This window comes from Limulus polyphemus, unplaced genomic scaffold, assembly GCF_000517525.1.
Source record: "Limulus polyphemus unplaced genomic scaffold, Limulus_polyphemus-2.1.2 Scaffold3573, whole genome shotgun sequence".
Classification (NCBI taxonomy): domain Eukaryota; kingdom Metazoa; phylum Arthropoda; class Merostomata; order Xiphosura; family Limulidae; genus Limulus; species Limulus polyphemus.
Genome location: NW_013669183.1, coordinates 47,830 through 65,343, shown reverse-complemented (window position 1 = coordinate 65,343; position 17,514 = coordinate 47,830). Strand labels below are relative to the sequence as shown.

General features: G+C 36.8%; 1 protein-coding gene across 2 annotated transcripts in view; it reads right to left on the bottom strand.

Moving 5' to 3' along the window:
• The window catches only part of LOC106469619 (TGF-beta receptor type-1-like), a 53,769-nt gene that overhangs the window by 21,678 nt on the left and 14,577 nt on the right, over window positions 1-17,514 (bottom strand). For both annotated transcript variants that reach the window (XM_022398194.1, XM_022398195.1), the window contains exons 2-3: window positions 7,040-7,276; window positions 1,180-1,410 (exon numbers count right to left, since the gene is read on the bottom strand). In XM_022398194.1, the coding sequence (XP_022253902.1) occupies window positions 1,180-1,410; window positions 7,040-7,276 (468 nt within the window). The remainder of the gene's footprint in view (window positions 1-1,179; window positions 1,411-7,039; window positions 7,277-17,514) is intronic.

Below are 17,514 nucleotides of genomic sequence, written 5' to 3'. Positions count from 1 at the left end.
TGTATAACTAATGGGTTGAAACTAGATTTTCATAAGCTTTTTTACCAAATTATTTAATCAAACATGCATATTTACTTCAAACTCAAGCACCCTGAGGGCAATATCATCATTGAGTCGCTTTGACAAATAACTTACAAGTTTAATTTTAATGTCTTTACTACTTTAACTGAGCTCACAAAAATTGTTCAAAACTTTGAGTTACACACACACACACACACACAAGTACAGAGGGTTGAGTATGTTATATTAATAAAAATCACGAAGTTTCATGAGAACCATATCTAATATAGTCGCTGTTTAATGGCACATATCAAAACTACAGTTTGATATTGTTTGTAGTTTTATCAGTAGTGCGATGCCAAAGAAAACGTATTGCTTTTAAAAGGGGTATATGTAACAGTCATTTTTGATGCAAAATATTCTTATGCTCAGATCATAGAGATGTTTCAGATTGGATATTTAATAATTTCAAGATTAGGATATCCCTTGTTCTTAATGGCATTGGAAAACAGATGAAATGGATAAAACTGGAGTAAAAGAACCATCTGGAAAGAGACCTGCAACAAGTTGTATCTCAGCCAAAGTACTGAAAGTACAGCATAGGTGAGAATCCAAGAACACAAAGGTCAATGGCAAAACTTGTTCACATGTTCCAAGCAATAGTAGACAACATAAGAAAAAGAGTCTCCATCTGGAAAAGTGATGAAAGTCACATTTAAATAAGTTACTTCCATGATATATCAATTCATTCATCACAGTAATCAAGCAGATGGAGAATGAAATGGGTATTCATGCTATTCAATACAAACACATATATCAAGATGCCAGATGCAGTGCCTATGGATTTCTGTGTGGTTGGACTGTTGAAATGGGTGCTAGGAATGTGTCATCCTTGGAAAGGCAAAAGGGAGGAGTGGTGGGCTTTTGATATGACAGCTTCATAATGGTGACTATTATAATGGAAAATATGTTGCAGGGCTAGTGTCAAGAAGCACTGTCATTAGAACATGACTAAATGTGGCAACAAAGACTGTAATGATGTAGTGAAGTTCTAAAAATTGTGCTCAACCTCTGTACAGATACATATTATATATCTTTAACATTGTCTGTAACAATTAATGTCAGACATACTTTAAATGATACAATAATTACTTTTAAGTGATTACATAGTTTAATTACCTTTATTGTCGGCGGCAATAAAACCAAGGATGTTCTCATGACGAAGCATCACAGTCTGGTAAATCTCTACTTCTCTAAACCATGACTTCTCATCACGTGAGGAAAATATTTTAACAGCTACAGGTTCACCTCTCCATCTTCCTCTCCAAACTTCTCCATACCGTCCTTTCCCCACCACCTCCAGAAGTTGAATCTGGCGAGCAATACTTCGTTGAACAAGCAAAGGAAGCCCTGGCAAGATAAATGCTGTTTAATATTCTTTAAAAATTATTTTTTCAAATTACTCTACTGATAGTGCAGAGGTAGCCCAGTCAAATGTTAACATTTTTCCTATCTGGAAATGTATTTTTGATAGATACTTAGCTCTTCACACAATTAAGCTATCTTCTCTGTGTGTCTGCCTTAGAGATTTGCGTGCCACTAGTCTTTAGGCAAATCCCATCTAATCTCATGTGATTTCTTGTGAATTACGCTACTGCATAATGACATTATTATGCAGCAAAAGCCTTCCATGAATAAAAGGGAAACACACCTCATTGTGCACTAACTCCCTCTATAGTTTTGCACTCATGAAACTTCATTTTTTGATGAGGCAAGGAACACTAAGATGCATTATAAGTGGGGAGGAAGAGTGGGAATGTGTGTGAGGAGGCATATATCTGAAACACATTTTAAGGTAAGAAAAATCTTCACTTCAGAGATGATACACACTCTTCACACAATTAAGTTAAAATCCCATGTTCAAATGGTGGGGGAGGGGCTGCAAAGATTTATCTAGATGAGTTTCCTTCAGAAATTACTTAAAGGAAACCCATGGGATGTGACACCTGATGGCAGAGGCTCCATAAGGGCACACCCATGGGAGACCATATATCATCTCTTCCAGGGTATACTCTTCACCCAGGAAAAAGGGAAAAACAAAAGAGGCAAATGAGCCTCATGTGTCACATGGATGGGCAGAATAAGGACATGACCATCTGAGTACTTGCACACAAGAGGTCAGAGAGTCAATATGGTGCACATTCAGACCATACCTTGTGCTCACCTCAACTTTACTGTCAGACTATCAGACTGACACCTGCTGAAGGAGGAGGGTACGGAATTTATGCCAGAGATGTATAATGGTATGTATACATGCTTTGACTTGACTGAATAGACATCAGCTGCAGGAGGAGGGCATAATATAGTGTTGTATGCTGGTCCCCTTGACTCTACTGGACAGTCGCAGGCTGCAGGGCACAGATCTTGTTATGTGCTCACCTCAACTCTACTGGACAGTCACAAGCTGCAAGAAGAGAGCACACTCTTCTGAATGCATGCAGACTGCAGGAGGAAGACACAGTATTGTATGATGTGCTCGCCTCAACTCTATACAAGTGGTATAAATATAGTTATATGAGGGATGACCTGTGTTACACAGACAGTGTCACCACTGCCCCACTTCCCACTGATTGGTACTCCTTGTTGTAGCCCCAGTAATTAGGTCCTAGTCAGTGAGGATTCTCCATGGTCCACCACCCCAGCAACTAGGAACTTGGAAGTGGCTAGAGTCTCCCATGTTCCACACAAAGTAAAAACAACAACAAAAAAACGGGAAGTAACTTTTAGTGGGGAGGCCCAGAAAAAATTCCCAGATCCCCATCAGGGAGAGAGAGATAGTTGGCAGGAGAAGAAGAGGTTGTGTTGTTAGGTGGCATAGAAGAGGAAATCAAGGTTGTGCCACTCTAAGGACATGGCAAGGAGTGTCTCTAATCAAGGCCAGTACCTGAGGTAAAAGACAGAGAGGTGGATAAGCATGATAAGAAGAATAAGACCAGTCTTGGCTGAAGGCATTGATTGCCAGGGCCATGGGATGGGGAACAGATGATCAGAAGAGACAAAGCTTGGAAATGAGAGGGCACCAATGAGTAGTGGAGTCTCTAAAAGAGAGCACCCACAAGAGAACATCTGGAGGTGAAGAATCCATTTAATGGGCAGAACACAGTCTGGTCAATAGAGGCAGTCCACAACTAGGTTCATAGCACCTGGTACAGGGCAGGCGATGAGATGAACTCATTGAGAATTGGCCCAATAAGCAAGGTCCAGGGTTTGAAAGTAAGAGGTCCTGGATCGATTTCCCTATGCCAGTTGATACAAACAAAACAACAAAAAATGAGTTGTCATTAGAACGAATCATAAATGATTCATTAGAAGGGGTAAGTATGGGAGCATGCCTGACATACTATTGGAAGTTTGAGTGCATTATATGTAGAGAGGACTCTCCATGTGCCAGATGTGAAATTGTCATTCAGAAATGTTCTCCAACCAAAAGGGGGAAGCATTGGTGAAGAGGTGCAGGTACAGTTTGGGCAGAGGTAATGGAACACCAATGGTGAGATTAGATTGGTTGAGTCACCAATACAAATTATTGAGTAGGAGTGGGAACAGGTGAACCACTGAGGTTAAAATTTCCCATAAGACATTCCTCTGGTTGCACAAGGACCAACGGAGGAGATGCATATGTGTGTAACCCAAAGGGATAAGCAGTTTCAGTAAAGCCATGGCCTCCAAATACTAAAAAACCTCTCACGCAGTATGAGTAGGAAAGGCACAAATCCTGGTGACTAGCAGTTTCATAGTTCACAGGCAGATGGGAAAAGGCTAGGCACAACTGAGAAATGAGTTGAAAAACACTATCATGTGAATAAGATACTGAGTGGTAGTGAGAAAAAAAATTGGAAGTGTTGATGAACACCATCTCCTCAAAATATTGTCCATAAATGGAATCAGGAGGAGGAAACATAATGAGGGATAAGAGAAGAAGGTGAGGAGAACTAGAGAGAAAGTCCGTGGGTTGAAAATAGAGTAACCCCGTGTGGATGGAAAAGTGTGACAGTTCAAAACACGAAATCTGAGCATCAACAGGACCCAAATTGACTTAATCATCACTGACGAGCTTGATGAGTATGATGCTGGGAAGAAGAGGAAAGCTGGAAAATGAGAACTGAAAGACATAAAATTGGGGACTAAATCAAGATACAAAAGTGGAGGGTTGGGTTTGGGACAGTGTTAGAAGCAAAGGATGAAAACAAGGACTGACAATAGGCAGCCCCAGCCCATGATTCAATCAAATCAGGAATACCTCCAAAACTTTAAGGCAAAGAAAGAAAGAAGGGCAGGTAAAGGTCTTGTAGAAGGGAAGAAAGAAGTCAAACTTGGGATAGGAGGGGTATCCCTACCCAACAATAAAGAGCCTAGTGAGCAGGGAAATGGTAGAAGTGGAATGGGCCAAAATGGAGAGGTGAAGAGAATAAGATATGCCCATAACATTCTCTGGAGCATGGTGGAGTGCCTCAGACTTGAGATGTAAAGAGGAGAGGTAAAGAAGTATATTAAAAAGGATCACACACACACACACAAAAGGGCAAGGAAAATCACAAATGTGGGAATCACAAAATCAGAATGACTAAAATCAAGGAAACGAGAATCAGATTAATGGAGAGGGCAAGGCTTGAGGTCACAGGAATGTAACTGGTCAAGGAGAAGGTAAACAAAATTAGTTAGAGTTAGGATTAAGAAGTAATGAACAAGAAGAATATGACATAGAGGAAAGAGAAACAATTGTGTATACCTGTAAAATTAAGTTCTGATAATGCGAGAATGTTTAATGTTTCTCTTCAACAGGAAGAAAATTTTCCAAAGCATAACCAAGTGAAGGAAACAGTGAAATTTGTCCTCCTCATTCTACCCACAAAACAACGGGAAGGAACATTCGAAGATGGACTGGAACTGAATTTGTGGCTGTATAAGGGAACCCACTACCCTAAGCACAATGGCATCACGTCATCCCCAATGAATGTATGTTCATAAGCCATAATTGTTACATAACTTGTGTGAAGAAATTATTCACTCATACAAGTAGTAGAAGTTTGTACATGAAGTAGTGTGTCCATAGTTTGTAGAAAGAGGTAAATGAAGTTCCTTAAATATTGCAAATCTAGTTAAATTGAAAAAGAAAAACACGTCTGATGCGTACAGTGCTGAGGAAGAGAATGATGATTCACAAGTGCAAAAGCATAGAGTTAGTGTGTAAGGAAATGTGTTGCCCTCCTATTGGTGGAAGGCTTTTACTGCACAATAACATCATTATACAGTAGTGCAATTTACGAGAAATCTTGTGAGATTAGGTGGAAGTTGCCTGAAGGCTAGTGGCATGCAAATCTTTAATGCAGATGCATGGGGAAGATAGATTAATTGTATGAAAAGGTGTGTATCATCTTGGAATTTAATTACTTCATGCACGTCATAACACTGCAGTAGCAGATGTTTACAACTTTCTGCCAAAACCACAAAGTTTGATTAAAGATAAAACACTCCCAATTAAACAATAAAAATTTCCAATATACTTTTCAAAATAATCACATCAATTGTGCTGTTTTAACTACAAGTATCTCAATTCAAAAGATTGTAATTTGTATCAGTTCTAGTTTTCTCAATTCTATTGTTGTTACTTATATTCTTGTCAATTCCTGTAATAATGCTAATATTATCCACCGTTTTTATAACATTACACATATGAACTAGTTCTGTAGCATTATCAAGTCCATTCTAGTTTTCAATAGCTATACTTTTGTAACTATCTCAGTTTTCTATGTTCAACTTTAGAGCATGTGTAAACTATTTCTACAGTATCATCCATATCAACTGTAAACCTTGTAGTAAAATTCATGTCAAAAAGGTTCTTGAACAATATTTATATCAGTTTACCACAGCAGAACATACATGACTACTTTCTATTCAGCTTCATTCATGTTAACACTACTTCTCTAACACTTTATGCTAAATTTATTTCTATAACTATCTTCCTGTCAACTCTACTTTAATTATTATCTTGATGTCAACCCTACTTGTGTAACAGTGATATAAGCTCTACTTCTGTATCAATAATCATTTCTTATTTTCCATCTGTAATAACCTAACTTTGTAACTATCATCTTGCATTCTACATGACAACTCTACTTCTGTGATTATTCTAATATAAACTTTCTTCTGTAAATATATTCATCAACTTTATTTCTGTAACTACCTTCAGGTCAACACTACTTTTGTAACTATCTTCACGTCAGTTCTTCTTTTGTAACTATTTTCATGTCAGCTCTTCTTCTGTATCTATCTTCATGCTACCTCTTCTGTTGTAACTATCTTCATGTCAAATTTTCTTCTCTAACTATTTTTATTCCAACTCTATTTTTGTAGTTACCTGTGTGTTAACTCTGTTTCTGTAACTATCTTCATGTTAACTCTGCTTCTGTATCCATAATCATTTCAGCTCTTCTTCTGTAGCTATCTTCGTTTCAAATTTACTTTTGTAACTACTTTCAATTATAAATGTTGCAATGTGTTGCCTTCACATTTAACAGCAATTAAATCTAGATTCAGGTAATTCTTGGATCTGTTATTAGCTGTGAAAGTATCTCATAAATGGCTTCACATTTAGACGGTTAAGTAATATTCAGGTGAAAACTTAAAGTTAATAATCTTCTATGTATCACATACTCAGACTTCATAGTTAAAAAATGTTATTAATGTAGTAGTGATATAAGAGTTGGAGTTAGTAGACAATTACATTTATAACAGTCATTTTGAGATAATTGCCAAGAATAACTAATATCCTTCTAATTGTTATGCAAGTCACCTTTACATAGTAAAATCATATTCATGTGTGTGTGTGTGCTTAGGTTTGTTTTTTTCTCCAGGATTAAATATATGAAATCTCTTAAAGTCAATATAATTAAAACAGTTATGTTAATATAATCAATTAAGGTTTACATTTAGTCATCTGTTTTCCAACTCTTTGTTTATTATCGTATGTAATACATACCTGATCCTGACCCTGAGGTTGTCATTTCAATCAAGTCCTTAATGGCAGCTCCTAACATGGGTTCCTGAGCTTCCATGTTCAACTCCAGTTGTTGTCGGTACAGATGAAGCCGCTGTCGCTGTTGCCATGTCCAGATGATAATTAGCACCACGATACAGACCAAACATATTGGACAAGCTATGACCAGAGCAATCTCTAATGTGCCCAAATGCCTGCTTTGTGCTTTCTCAGGTTTTACTGCAGGGGAAGAGGACAAAGTAATACTCACCTCTCTTCACACTCTCAAATATAAACATTGCTGTTTTTACCTGTTGACTGAAGCCACACCAAACCACCAATTCCACAAACACAGTTATCTGATATGCTTAAGAATGTCTAGTACACATATAAATTTCAAACACAAATTAAAAGCATAACTAGATTATCTATTTGTTTAATGTCATACCTTCTGCATGTGTTGGTCATAAATATTTCTCTCATATTTAATAATTTGTACATTCAAAACTGTCCACAATTCTTTGTCCATTTTTATTGAGAACTGTCAAGAGAATAACTTTTTTGGAATTGTTCAGTAGTGAACAAGTTACTGTTGTATTAGTTGGAGAACTAGGATATTAAGTGAAAAATTCAAAAGTTAACATTTTCTTACATCAAAAATGTATTTCCAATAATACTTACCTCCTCTCACACTTACAGCTATTACTTAAATGCCAGGGTTTCCTTCTCTACACCCATCAGGTATCTGTCAGATTTTTTCTTGTTTGCTCCAATCTTTTATACCCCACTTAATTGCCCTTGGTGATGTTTGTCTTGTGACACTCTCCACCTATGTCAATGCACCCTCTATCCTGGTACTGTATATAAGCACCTCACATGTTGTGTTTTCTTGCTGTAGTTTCTCCCCATGATTACTGTTTAGTGTTTTATTTGTTTAATTATCGTTATATTTAGCAACTGTACTTTGACAATGTATAAAGACTTATGTAAATTCATTTTATTATGCTTTAGATACTGAAGATGGAATCTGATAGAATTCCAAAACATTTATCCATGTCCCCTTTTTGTCAATAAACAATTTGTATATCATAGGTAGGCTTTTTACCAGGAACTTAATTCATGTACTGTGGGTGGAATTTTACATGACTTGCCTTCACTACTGGCCAGGTCTCAACCAGATAGCTGAGGTTCCACTATTCAGAGTTGGAATTATAAGGCCATGATCCCTATATCCAATGTTGGTGGCTAGGGCAATCATACCACAATATATATATATACACACACACACTTATGAGTGGAACCCAACTTGTAGCCATAGAGTGATGAATACAAGCCACAAGAATCATGACAGGCTCAGAATGACTGAATCGTGTATGCCTTACTCAACCTGAGAAAACAGAATTCTTCCAATCTGGAATTATGAACACTTCTCCTCACTCCCCAACCATGTGAGAAAGGTTACCCCAGAATTATGGGGAGGACATGGAACAAACTGTGCTCAACCAAGGACCCAGGATGGAACCACTCTGCATTACAAGGACACAATAGACCCTCTTCCATGAACAATGTACTGAACCAATATTGATGAAAAAGAAGGGCCACACTCAACCCAACCAGATAGCTAAGCATCAAATCTGAACCAATATTACGAGGAGGCTCTCCTGCTGACAACTAGGAAAAAAAACATCCAGGGACATGGGTAGGAGGCCTCCAACTTCCCCCTCTTCTCCAAAAGTGGAGGAATTCACTCTAACACTCTGGAGGAAAAGCCTCTGTTCATCACCCCAGTGACTGGAAACCAGGTGTAGTAAGGACTCCCTAGCTCCACTAGTAGAACCTTAGAGAGTAATGCACATTGGGGAGTCCTGAGGAACAGTGCAATAGGTGAACCAAGTTCCTTAATTTTTAAAAGCAAACCAACCCCGATATATTCAATCCAATGATCAGCTGCGATGGGTAGGATCCCCTTATACCTTACTCATGATAGTCCATGAGTGGCAGTCCAGCATAGTGCTGTAATACCACCTGATCAGCCTCTAGGTGGTCTTATGCAACACTTCATTTCTACAGAGCCTGTTGCAACCTAGATAAAGTATATTGAATTAGTGGTTGCTAATGCAGAATTGGTTCAATAAAAGAATCCCTGCCTGGGCAACACTTGTTACTGAATGGGATCTTGTGAAAATGAAATAAGGGACCCTGAAAGGTAGCAATGAAAATACTCACCCCTCTGTATAATCTAGTGGAAGTGGTTAAGAGATCTACAGGGGGTAGGCAAAAATCATCAGATGAAGATACTGCCAGATCATGCAAATAATGCGAGATAAAAGTATTGGGGGAAATCCATACACCAGTCCACACAATGTCCTCCTGCAGGTAATTCAAATGGGCAGCTAAGAATATAGAAATGTGACAAATCTGATTAGACATGACTCCAGAAGATTCCTCGCCTTCAAAGGGAGCCCAGAACAAAAAGTCATTGTCTAGCATCTCTAAAGCATTAGTGCAGGCAACAAAACCTTGAAGACCTTCACTGAAGATCATAATGATTGAAATCTGATCAGTCATAGAAGTGAGAAATAGTGATCAGATGAATTGGTGAAAAGGATCTATCCCCTTCCCTGTCTGACGGTGTCTTCAGTAAGAACAGACCTGAAGATGTAGGTAGGATGATAAAGTGGTCTGAATAAAAACAGTGCAAACCACTCTGACCAGTGATGTCTGTAGGTCAGCAGCAACTAAAGATAAACTTTCAAGTAAAGGTGATACATAGCATATGAGAATTAGGCCACAAAAGGGTGTTGAGAAAGGACATGTAATGTAAACTTAATATACCAGTTAGGGAACTGGAATGATCGTTTGGGACAAAGGACCCCAAAATGACTTGAGTAATTGATAAGATCGCCTTATACAGGGTGATTGTGGAAGATGCAAACACCCTTGCCAAAGAGCCAGGTCAAAACCGAGTTATGGTTGGCACTTCTGATCGAAGTGGGTTCAACTTCCTTTCAATACACCATTGCCAATATGTGTGTTATTTCCGTCGATGAAGATGCAAACACCCTTGCCAACGAGCCAGGTCAAAAACCAAGTTATGGTTGGCACTTCTGATCGAAGTGGGTTCAACTTCCTTTCAATACACCATTGCCAATATGTGTGTTATTTCCGTCGATGAAGATGCAAACACCCTTGTCAAAGAGCCAGGTCAAAAACCGAGTTATGGTTGGCACTTCTGATCGAAGTGGGTTCAACTTCCTTTCAATACACCATTGCCAAAATGTGTGTTATTTCCTTCGATAAATGTCCATCGTGGGACTAAGCAAAGACAGAGACAACTACATGGCAACCTTAGAAATTAATTCCTGATGCCATGCGAAAGACTGAACAACCTCTATGCCTGAAGCTTGAGCTTCTGGATAACCAGGTGTACCATGTCATATCATAGCTGCCTCAACAGAAATGGCCTAAGAAGAATGGAGATTCCTGAAGTTACCACAGAAGTAGAAACCAAAGTGTAGCTGCCAATCTGGTGCTATCAACAGGACCCAACAACTGGTTGGAACAAATCATAGCTAGCACCTTGGGTAACATATGAATTGGAGGGAAGGCCTAGAGTTGTATTCTCAAATGGTCCTGACAGAATGTATCCACTGCTAAAGCCCAAAGGTGGGGTACTGGAAACCACACTGCCAGTAGTTGGGTGTTCCAATGAGAGGCCAACCCACCAATCAGAGTTGCAAAATGAGAGCCAATCCAACAGAGCTTTATGATGCAGCATGTATTCTGTTGTGAGAATCCATTTGGATTGAGACATTTGTTCTGCTACTGCAATCATCACCCGTGGAACATGGCAAGCTAGTAGGGTGATATGATAGGAGTGGTCTTGAGAAAGGAGGTCCAAGATTTAAAAAAGGAGCCCTGAATCAAGTGCCTCCTCAATGAGAAACACAAGACACCACCATGGAATTGTCAGAGTGAAGCCTTATGATTTTCTCCTTAATAACACCAGACCATGAGGCATTGCCTTTTGAAGACCATTAAAATGATATATTGTGCTCTCATCCCAAAGACATGAGGGATTTGAGCAATACCCACATTCCCAGAAGAGAAATAACTATCCATGCAGTGGGAGAAGGAGAGCTGAGTAAAGGGTCGGACTTCCTGTTCCGTAGCGTGGAGCCAGATGGGAGTGAGCTAAACCTGATTGAGAGACATGATGAAAAAAAATACAAATTGGAGCAAGAACAGATCTCTCAGCTCTGAAAATGAAGCCTGCCTTGGTTGTTTTTGAAAGTAGAATCAGGGCGTGATGTTCTGGCAATTGACGAGATGGTGCCAGCTCGTCTATGGAATGGTGTGTGTATAGTGCTGTGGAATTGAGGTGAAGAGAAAAAACTCGTACAATTTGGAAAAACCCATGAGAAGCTGATGTTAGTCTGAAGGTAACAACCCTGAACTGCAGTTCCTGGTGGGACGCCACCACTATGACAATGTGCAGGTAGTAGCCGACTACAACGAACTTGAACCTCTGCAATCCCAGTAAAACATGTCAGCTGAGATTGAGGAATGAGTAGCTCATGAACCTAAGAGAATCTAGGCATTGATATAGACAAAAAAAGATCAATGATTGGACACCAATTTCCTTTTTAGGCCCCAAAACTGAAGGGAATAAAGCCCCAGAAGAACTAGCATGATTCTCTCACTACTCCTACATCCACCAAACTCTGATAGCCCTAGAACTAAGTTCCAGATCCCAAGGATCTGCGGAAGATGGAAACCCTACATGTTGGATGGATAATAGTAGTGAAAATGTGAACTGAATGACTAATCCTGACTCAAGGACCTGTAGTGCTCCTGGATCTGTGGTTAAGGTTACCACAAATTCAGAAATTTTTGGAGCTGAGCCCCAACAGATCCTGAAGGCATGCAATAATCACCAATATCATTGGTGGTGATCCAATCAAGTAGCAGAACCCTTGGATACAGACAGACTATTCTGGTTACCAATATACTGCGGGGCTGATGCCGGGAGTCAGGACCCTCAAATAGGTGCAGAACTATGACCCCCTGTAGGAGCTGATGAAATATGAGATGCTAATGACAACAGGGATGAATGTAGGAGCCGAAAATTAAACCAATGTGCATGCTAAGAATGGTTCCAGCTCATCATCAATGAAAATGGTGATCCTGAGAGTCTTCCAACAAAGTGTAGTGTAAGGAAAGAAAAACATTGTATTTTAGAGTTGTAAGTTCGTAGACTTACCATGTCCTACCAGGGGACATTGATCTATTCAGGTTAACTACAAATTCCACTTTAGAACCCCTAAATCTGAGGAGCAGATGTATTATTCGAGAGTCGGAATATGCTTCTACGTGGCAGTGGTAGGCTAAATCACAAAGTTCCAACTACTGTGTAGGATAAGGCATAGACCCAAAACATTACACTTTCAATGAACCAACTGAAGAAGACAAAACATAGGCAGCTTATCCCAAAGACTGTTTGTTTTGTTAGAGTAAAGCAACATTAGGTTACCTGCTGTGTCCACCACAGGGAATTGAGCCCCAGATTCCAGCATTGCAAGTCCGTAAACTTACCACTGTCCCACAGGGGGAATGAAATGCCAACAGACTAAAAGAAAGTGCAGGAAAAAGTGAATCTAAATTCCCTCCAGAATGTCGAGGATTGCTATCAATTCCAGCCTCAGGTTCCCCCAGAGGAACACCACAAAACCGAATATATGTCTTGAACTCAATATAAATAAGATCACTGACAGTCTCCATTGACAGTGACCCCCACCTCCAAATTGTTGTGAGATGCTAGATATCAGAGGTGGAATAGGAGAGACCGTGCCAAAAACAATAATCGAGGAATTCATACTGTAAATCCCCTTGCCATATTTTTTTTTCAAGAAATTCAACTAAAATCTAAATCAACTAGATAACACGGAGAATGCTCAAAGTATCTCTGAATGATCATAGCAATGGGAAACCCGTTAGTGACGCTTTCTTGAGAAAAAGTGATAACATTATTTGAATGAGGTACTTACATACAGTAGCAGGATAGAGGGTGCATTGACATAGGTGGAAAGTGTCATGAGACACATATCGCCAAGGGGCAATTAGGTTGGGTATAAAAGACTAGAGCAAGCAAGGAAAAATCAGACCAATGCTCAGATGGGCAAAGGAAGAAACCCTGGCAGTCGAGGAATAGCTGTAAGTGTGAGAGGAGGTATGTACATTTTGGAATTAAGTGTATAACATTATTGAACTTCTAAATTTAAAATTATATGTAGTAGGTAGAACAAAAGTGAGTTACTGTAAAATATTTACCAACTATGAAACGTAATGATAACAAATAATTATCAATGCTTAAGTAATAAAATAATGAATGAATTCTTACAAAAATATAAACCAAATGCAAGTGATGACCATTACATAACCACTACTAATTAAAACAAACAATATTTATAACTGATTTAACTTATGTCTGAAGATAAAAGTTAAAAAAAGTCAATGAACTTTTAAACAAATTCATGTCAATTTTTTAAAATTATGTTTATAAAGTGCAAATTAACTTAACATTTTATGGAATATGTTGAGAACGTAAACAACTTCCATTGTTTCTGCAGGTTTTCATATTCATTAAATTTTTTTTATATCAACGTTCTAGTAACTAAAAAGTCCTTTATTTTTAACAGCATTTTAATTTTCAGATGAAAACCTTGAAACTGAGAACAAATATCAACATAATAATCTGTATTCAGGTGGATAAGGTGTGGATTGGTTGTACATGCATTAATGAAAATAAATCAAATACTATAAAACAACAATTAAATCTATACCATGATCATTTACATATATGTTCATTAATGACAACTGCAATACTAAAAATACAAGTTAACATTTTCCTTACCTGAAAATGTACTTATGGTAATTATTATCCTCGACATAAAACAGACAGATAATAAATCATGCTACCACTGAAGCATTTTTGCATATGTGCCAAACTTTTTTAAAATGAAACCCCTACCCCTACTTATAATGATGTGTAATGTGCTAGTCTATGATGCAATCAACATTAGACTATATACTCCTTCACCAATAAGTGGGTGACATATCCTCCATGTACAGTACTCCCCTTGTGTATATAAAAAAAAAGTTAATTTTTGATGAGACACATCAGAAATAGGGAGGAAGGCTGGGTGGTTCTGTGAAAAAAAATACATTTTCAGGTAGGAAAATAACTTCAAAAATACCACTCACCCTTCCACCAAACAAACCATTAGAATCTTACACTGAGAAAGGAGTAGTGTGTCTAAAATGTTATTTATACAAAAACTGGTTCTACTTGAACATTATCAATAAAAATATCATCTATACCTTAACTGCTTTTACTTGAACTTGATAAAATCTAGTGATCAAAATACCAATATCAGAGATGTGACTTATGTCAACAGTGAGTGTGCATTAATAAAAGTTTTTTGGTGAGATACTAAGAGAAAAGGTTCTAGCTTGAGCAAAAATTTGGAATAAAGAATCATATCTCTGGTATAGTGAACTACTTCTACCAAAGTACACTGAACAACAATATTATGGCTTTTTGTAAAACGAAACTGACATAAGAAATCTTCAATAAGTTAACTGTTAAAGTAATTAATTTATCTCAACAAGCCAGATGTACCTCTCAGGTCCATTGTTAATGTCAAAAGCTTCAGTAATTATGGTCTAATGTAATTCCTGTTTCAATAGTGAATCTAGTGAAAAAACAGATCATGGTTAAAGAATGGTCACTACTCCTGGAACTTTCATATCAGGTTAGAAATGTTCTAGCCATAAGAATATCATGAGTGATTCAACTTTACCATACAATTCCTAATATTATAAAAACTAATGACAAAAATTAATCTTTGAAACTACCATTTTGAGATCATTCTTAACATTAGGCCTCTGTACATTATCAATCACAGTATAACATAATCTCTGTATAAACATGTTATTTAACAGATCTTAAAGAACACTATTACTTCACTATTGTTGTACATTTTGATCTTTTTGTTTACAAAAAAATATAGTTTTTTAAAGTTATCAATATTTACTTAAATGTTTTAAGAACTGAATGATTTACTATCAGTATGAACTGGTTCATTCTAAGAAATGCTTAACTAATATATGCACAAATAAATAATAATGAAAAAACCAGAGAAAATGAGAGAACTTTTATACTGTCTAATTAAATAAGCAATAATTAATCAAGTCCTGAAGAGATCTACAGGAATTAGTAGTGGAAAGAATAACACTAAACATTTCATGATAAAATTACAAAACTACCTAGTTCTCCATTCTCTTAACAGTTGTTCTTCTTAATAATGTTTCTCTGCATATTATCAAACAACATCTGCTTAACAAATACTTGGTATTAGTTCCCATAGAAACAGAGTAAGAATGGTTGACAGCTATGAATACTGCTCCTTGAACAATAAGTTGATTGTTATGAAAATGTTAACACTTCCAATTAAACACTGAATGTATAACACAGATGACAAACCAAGATCTGTAAAAGTGAAAGAAACATAAAAATAACAGCCATAAAGCTAATAATTCTAACTTTAAAACACAACAATCTATGATATATATGACCAGACAAAATCTAAACGAACACTAGTACTAGGCATGTGACATGTATAATTGATTACGTTTCGCCAGCTCAAACCATACAAATTGTTATTCAAACAAAAAAATACTAGTAAAATGCACAGTATCAATATGCGATATGTTTATTCAATATAAACTATTGTTAGTTTTTCAACATTTAAACTTTGTTATGATATAATCTGTGAAGTAAAGGCCTAATATATCAAACAGTTGATCCACTGTATAATATCTAATAATAAATTTGGCATAATGCCACAAATATCATTCACATTCTAAATTAATTTAGGTTACTAAATGGCGAGGTAAAAGGACTTTAAACTATGTTATTAAATGTTAGTAAGGTAAGGGCTTGTTACCATGCCAACAGAAATTTTCATTGCATTCAATGATTTTCATGCCGTGGTGGAAAATATTACATTCATTAATAGATCAATATTATCTTATAACAGAGGAACTATTTTGGTTCCTGATATTAAGATCATTACAGCTTAAACTTTTATTATTGAAAAGATGTATAGATCCAAATCTATAATACAGTTACTAAAACACAGGGCTCCCCTACTTATTCTTAAGATTAATATTGTTACAACTAAAGGTTTTATCACCAGTAAAGAACAAACATTATACATACAACCAAAGTCACTTGAGTATATAACAAAAATTCTTGTTCTTATGACTACCATAATTAGAATTCTTAAAATATAAAAATGATACATTCATCCCAAAATAGACCAGTCACTAAATCACACAAACTATTCTGGGTCTTGAGGTTAAGAATAATACAACAAAGGCTTTATTATAAACAAGGAACAAACATATAATAAAAAAATCAGTATCATTAAAAATATACAAAAAAATCATCTTGATCTTATGAATAATATTATTATGTAAGGTTAATTGCACTTTATAAGAGCAATTTATGTATGCTAATGTAATGGAGTATCATCAATGATACAAATCATGGCACCAAGGACAACATTGTTTGCAACAATATATTTCATTTACTCCAAATTCCTGATGATTAATCATTGAAATTTCACTTGGAACAAAAAGCACAGGCTTTTCAATGAAGGGTATTCATATAGATAGTTTGTTAATGTTCTCTATGGAAGCAGAGAAATTCAAAGGACAGCAATGGACTTTGCAATCACATTCCAAGCCAATAAGAAGTAACATATTCACCTGCAAAGACAATGGTCAAAAAAGGGGAATTCTTCAACCCAAAAAGTCACTTTGATGAAGCTGGGCATATATTCTTGTGCTGTCTACAAGATAACAAGCAAGGATTTGAAGTTGACAAATGCACACATTCCAAAAACTCACAAGATTTTCCAGCCACATATCCATTGAATTACCTGATGAGGCCCCAGTGGACTTTTGTGGTTTGGTCTGTTTAATCATGATCTTGGAAGCTAACATCCAAGTACAGTGAAGAGTCTGTGGAAAGTTTTTCAATATGTATGGTCTAAAAATGATCTCACCATCCTTCACAGAAATTTATTATAATTAAAATTGCATTGTTGAGATACAGTGCATAATCATGGCCATATAATTAAGCACAATTAATGATGGAAGAAGTAGTCTCGAGAGCAGTACAGGACTTTAAAGATTATTCTTCCTAAGTGCAATTAACCCTTAAATCTCAGTACAATCTTTATAACAGGAAAAATATATAATATATAAATAAGCATCATTAAAACACAAAAACAGCACTGGTTCCCTAGACTAAAATCATTTTTTTTATATATATAACGTATACATCAACCATCACAGGACACAGAAACCCCTCTGGATTTGGAAACTAGGGTAAAACTGCCCAGTGTTTG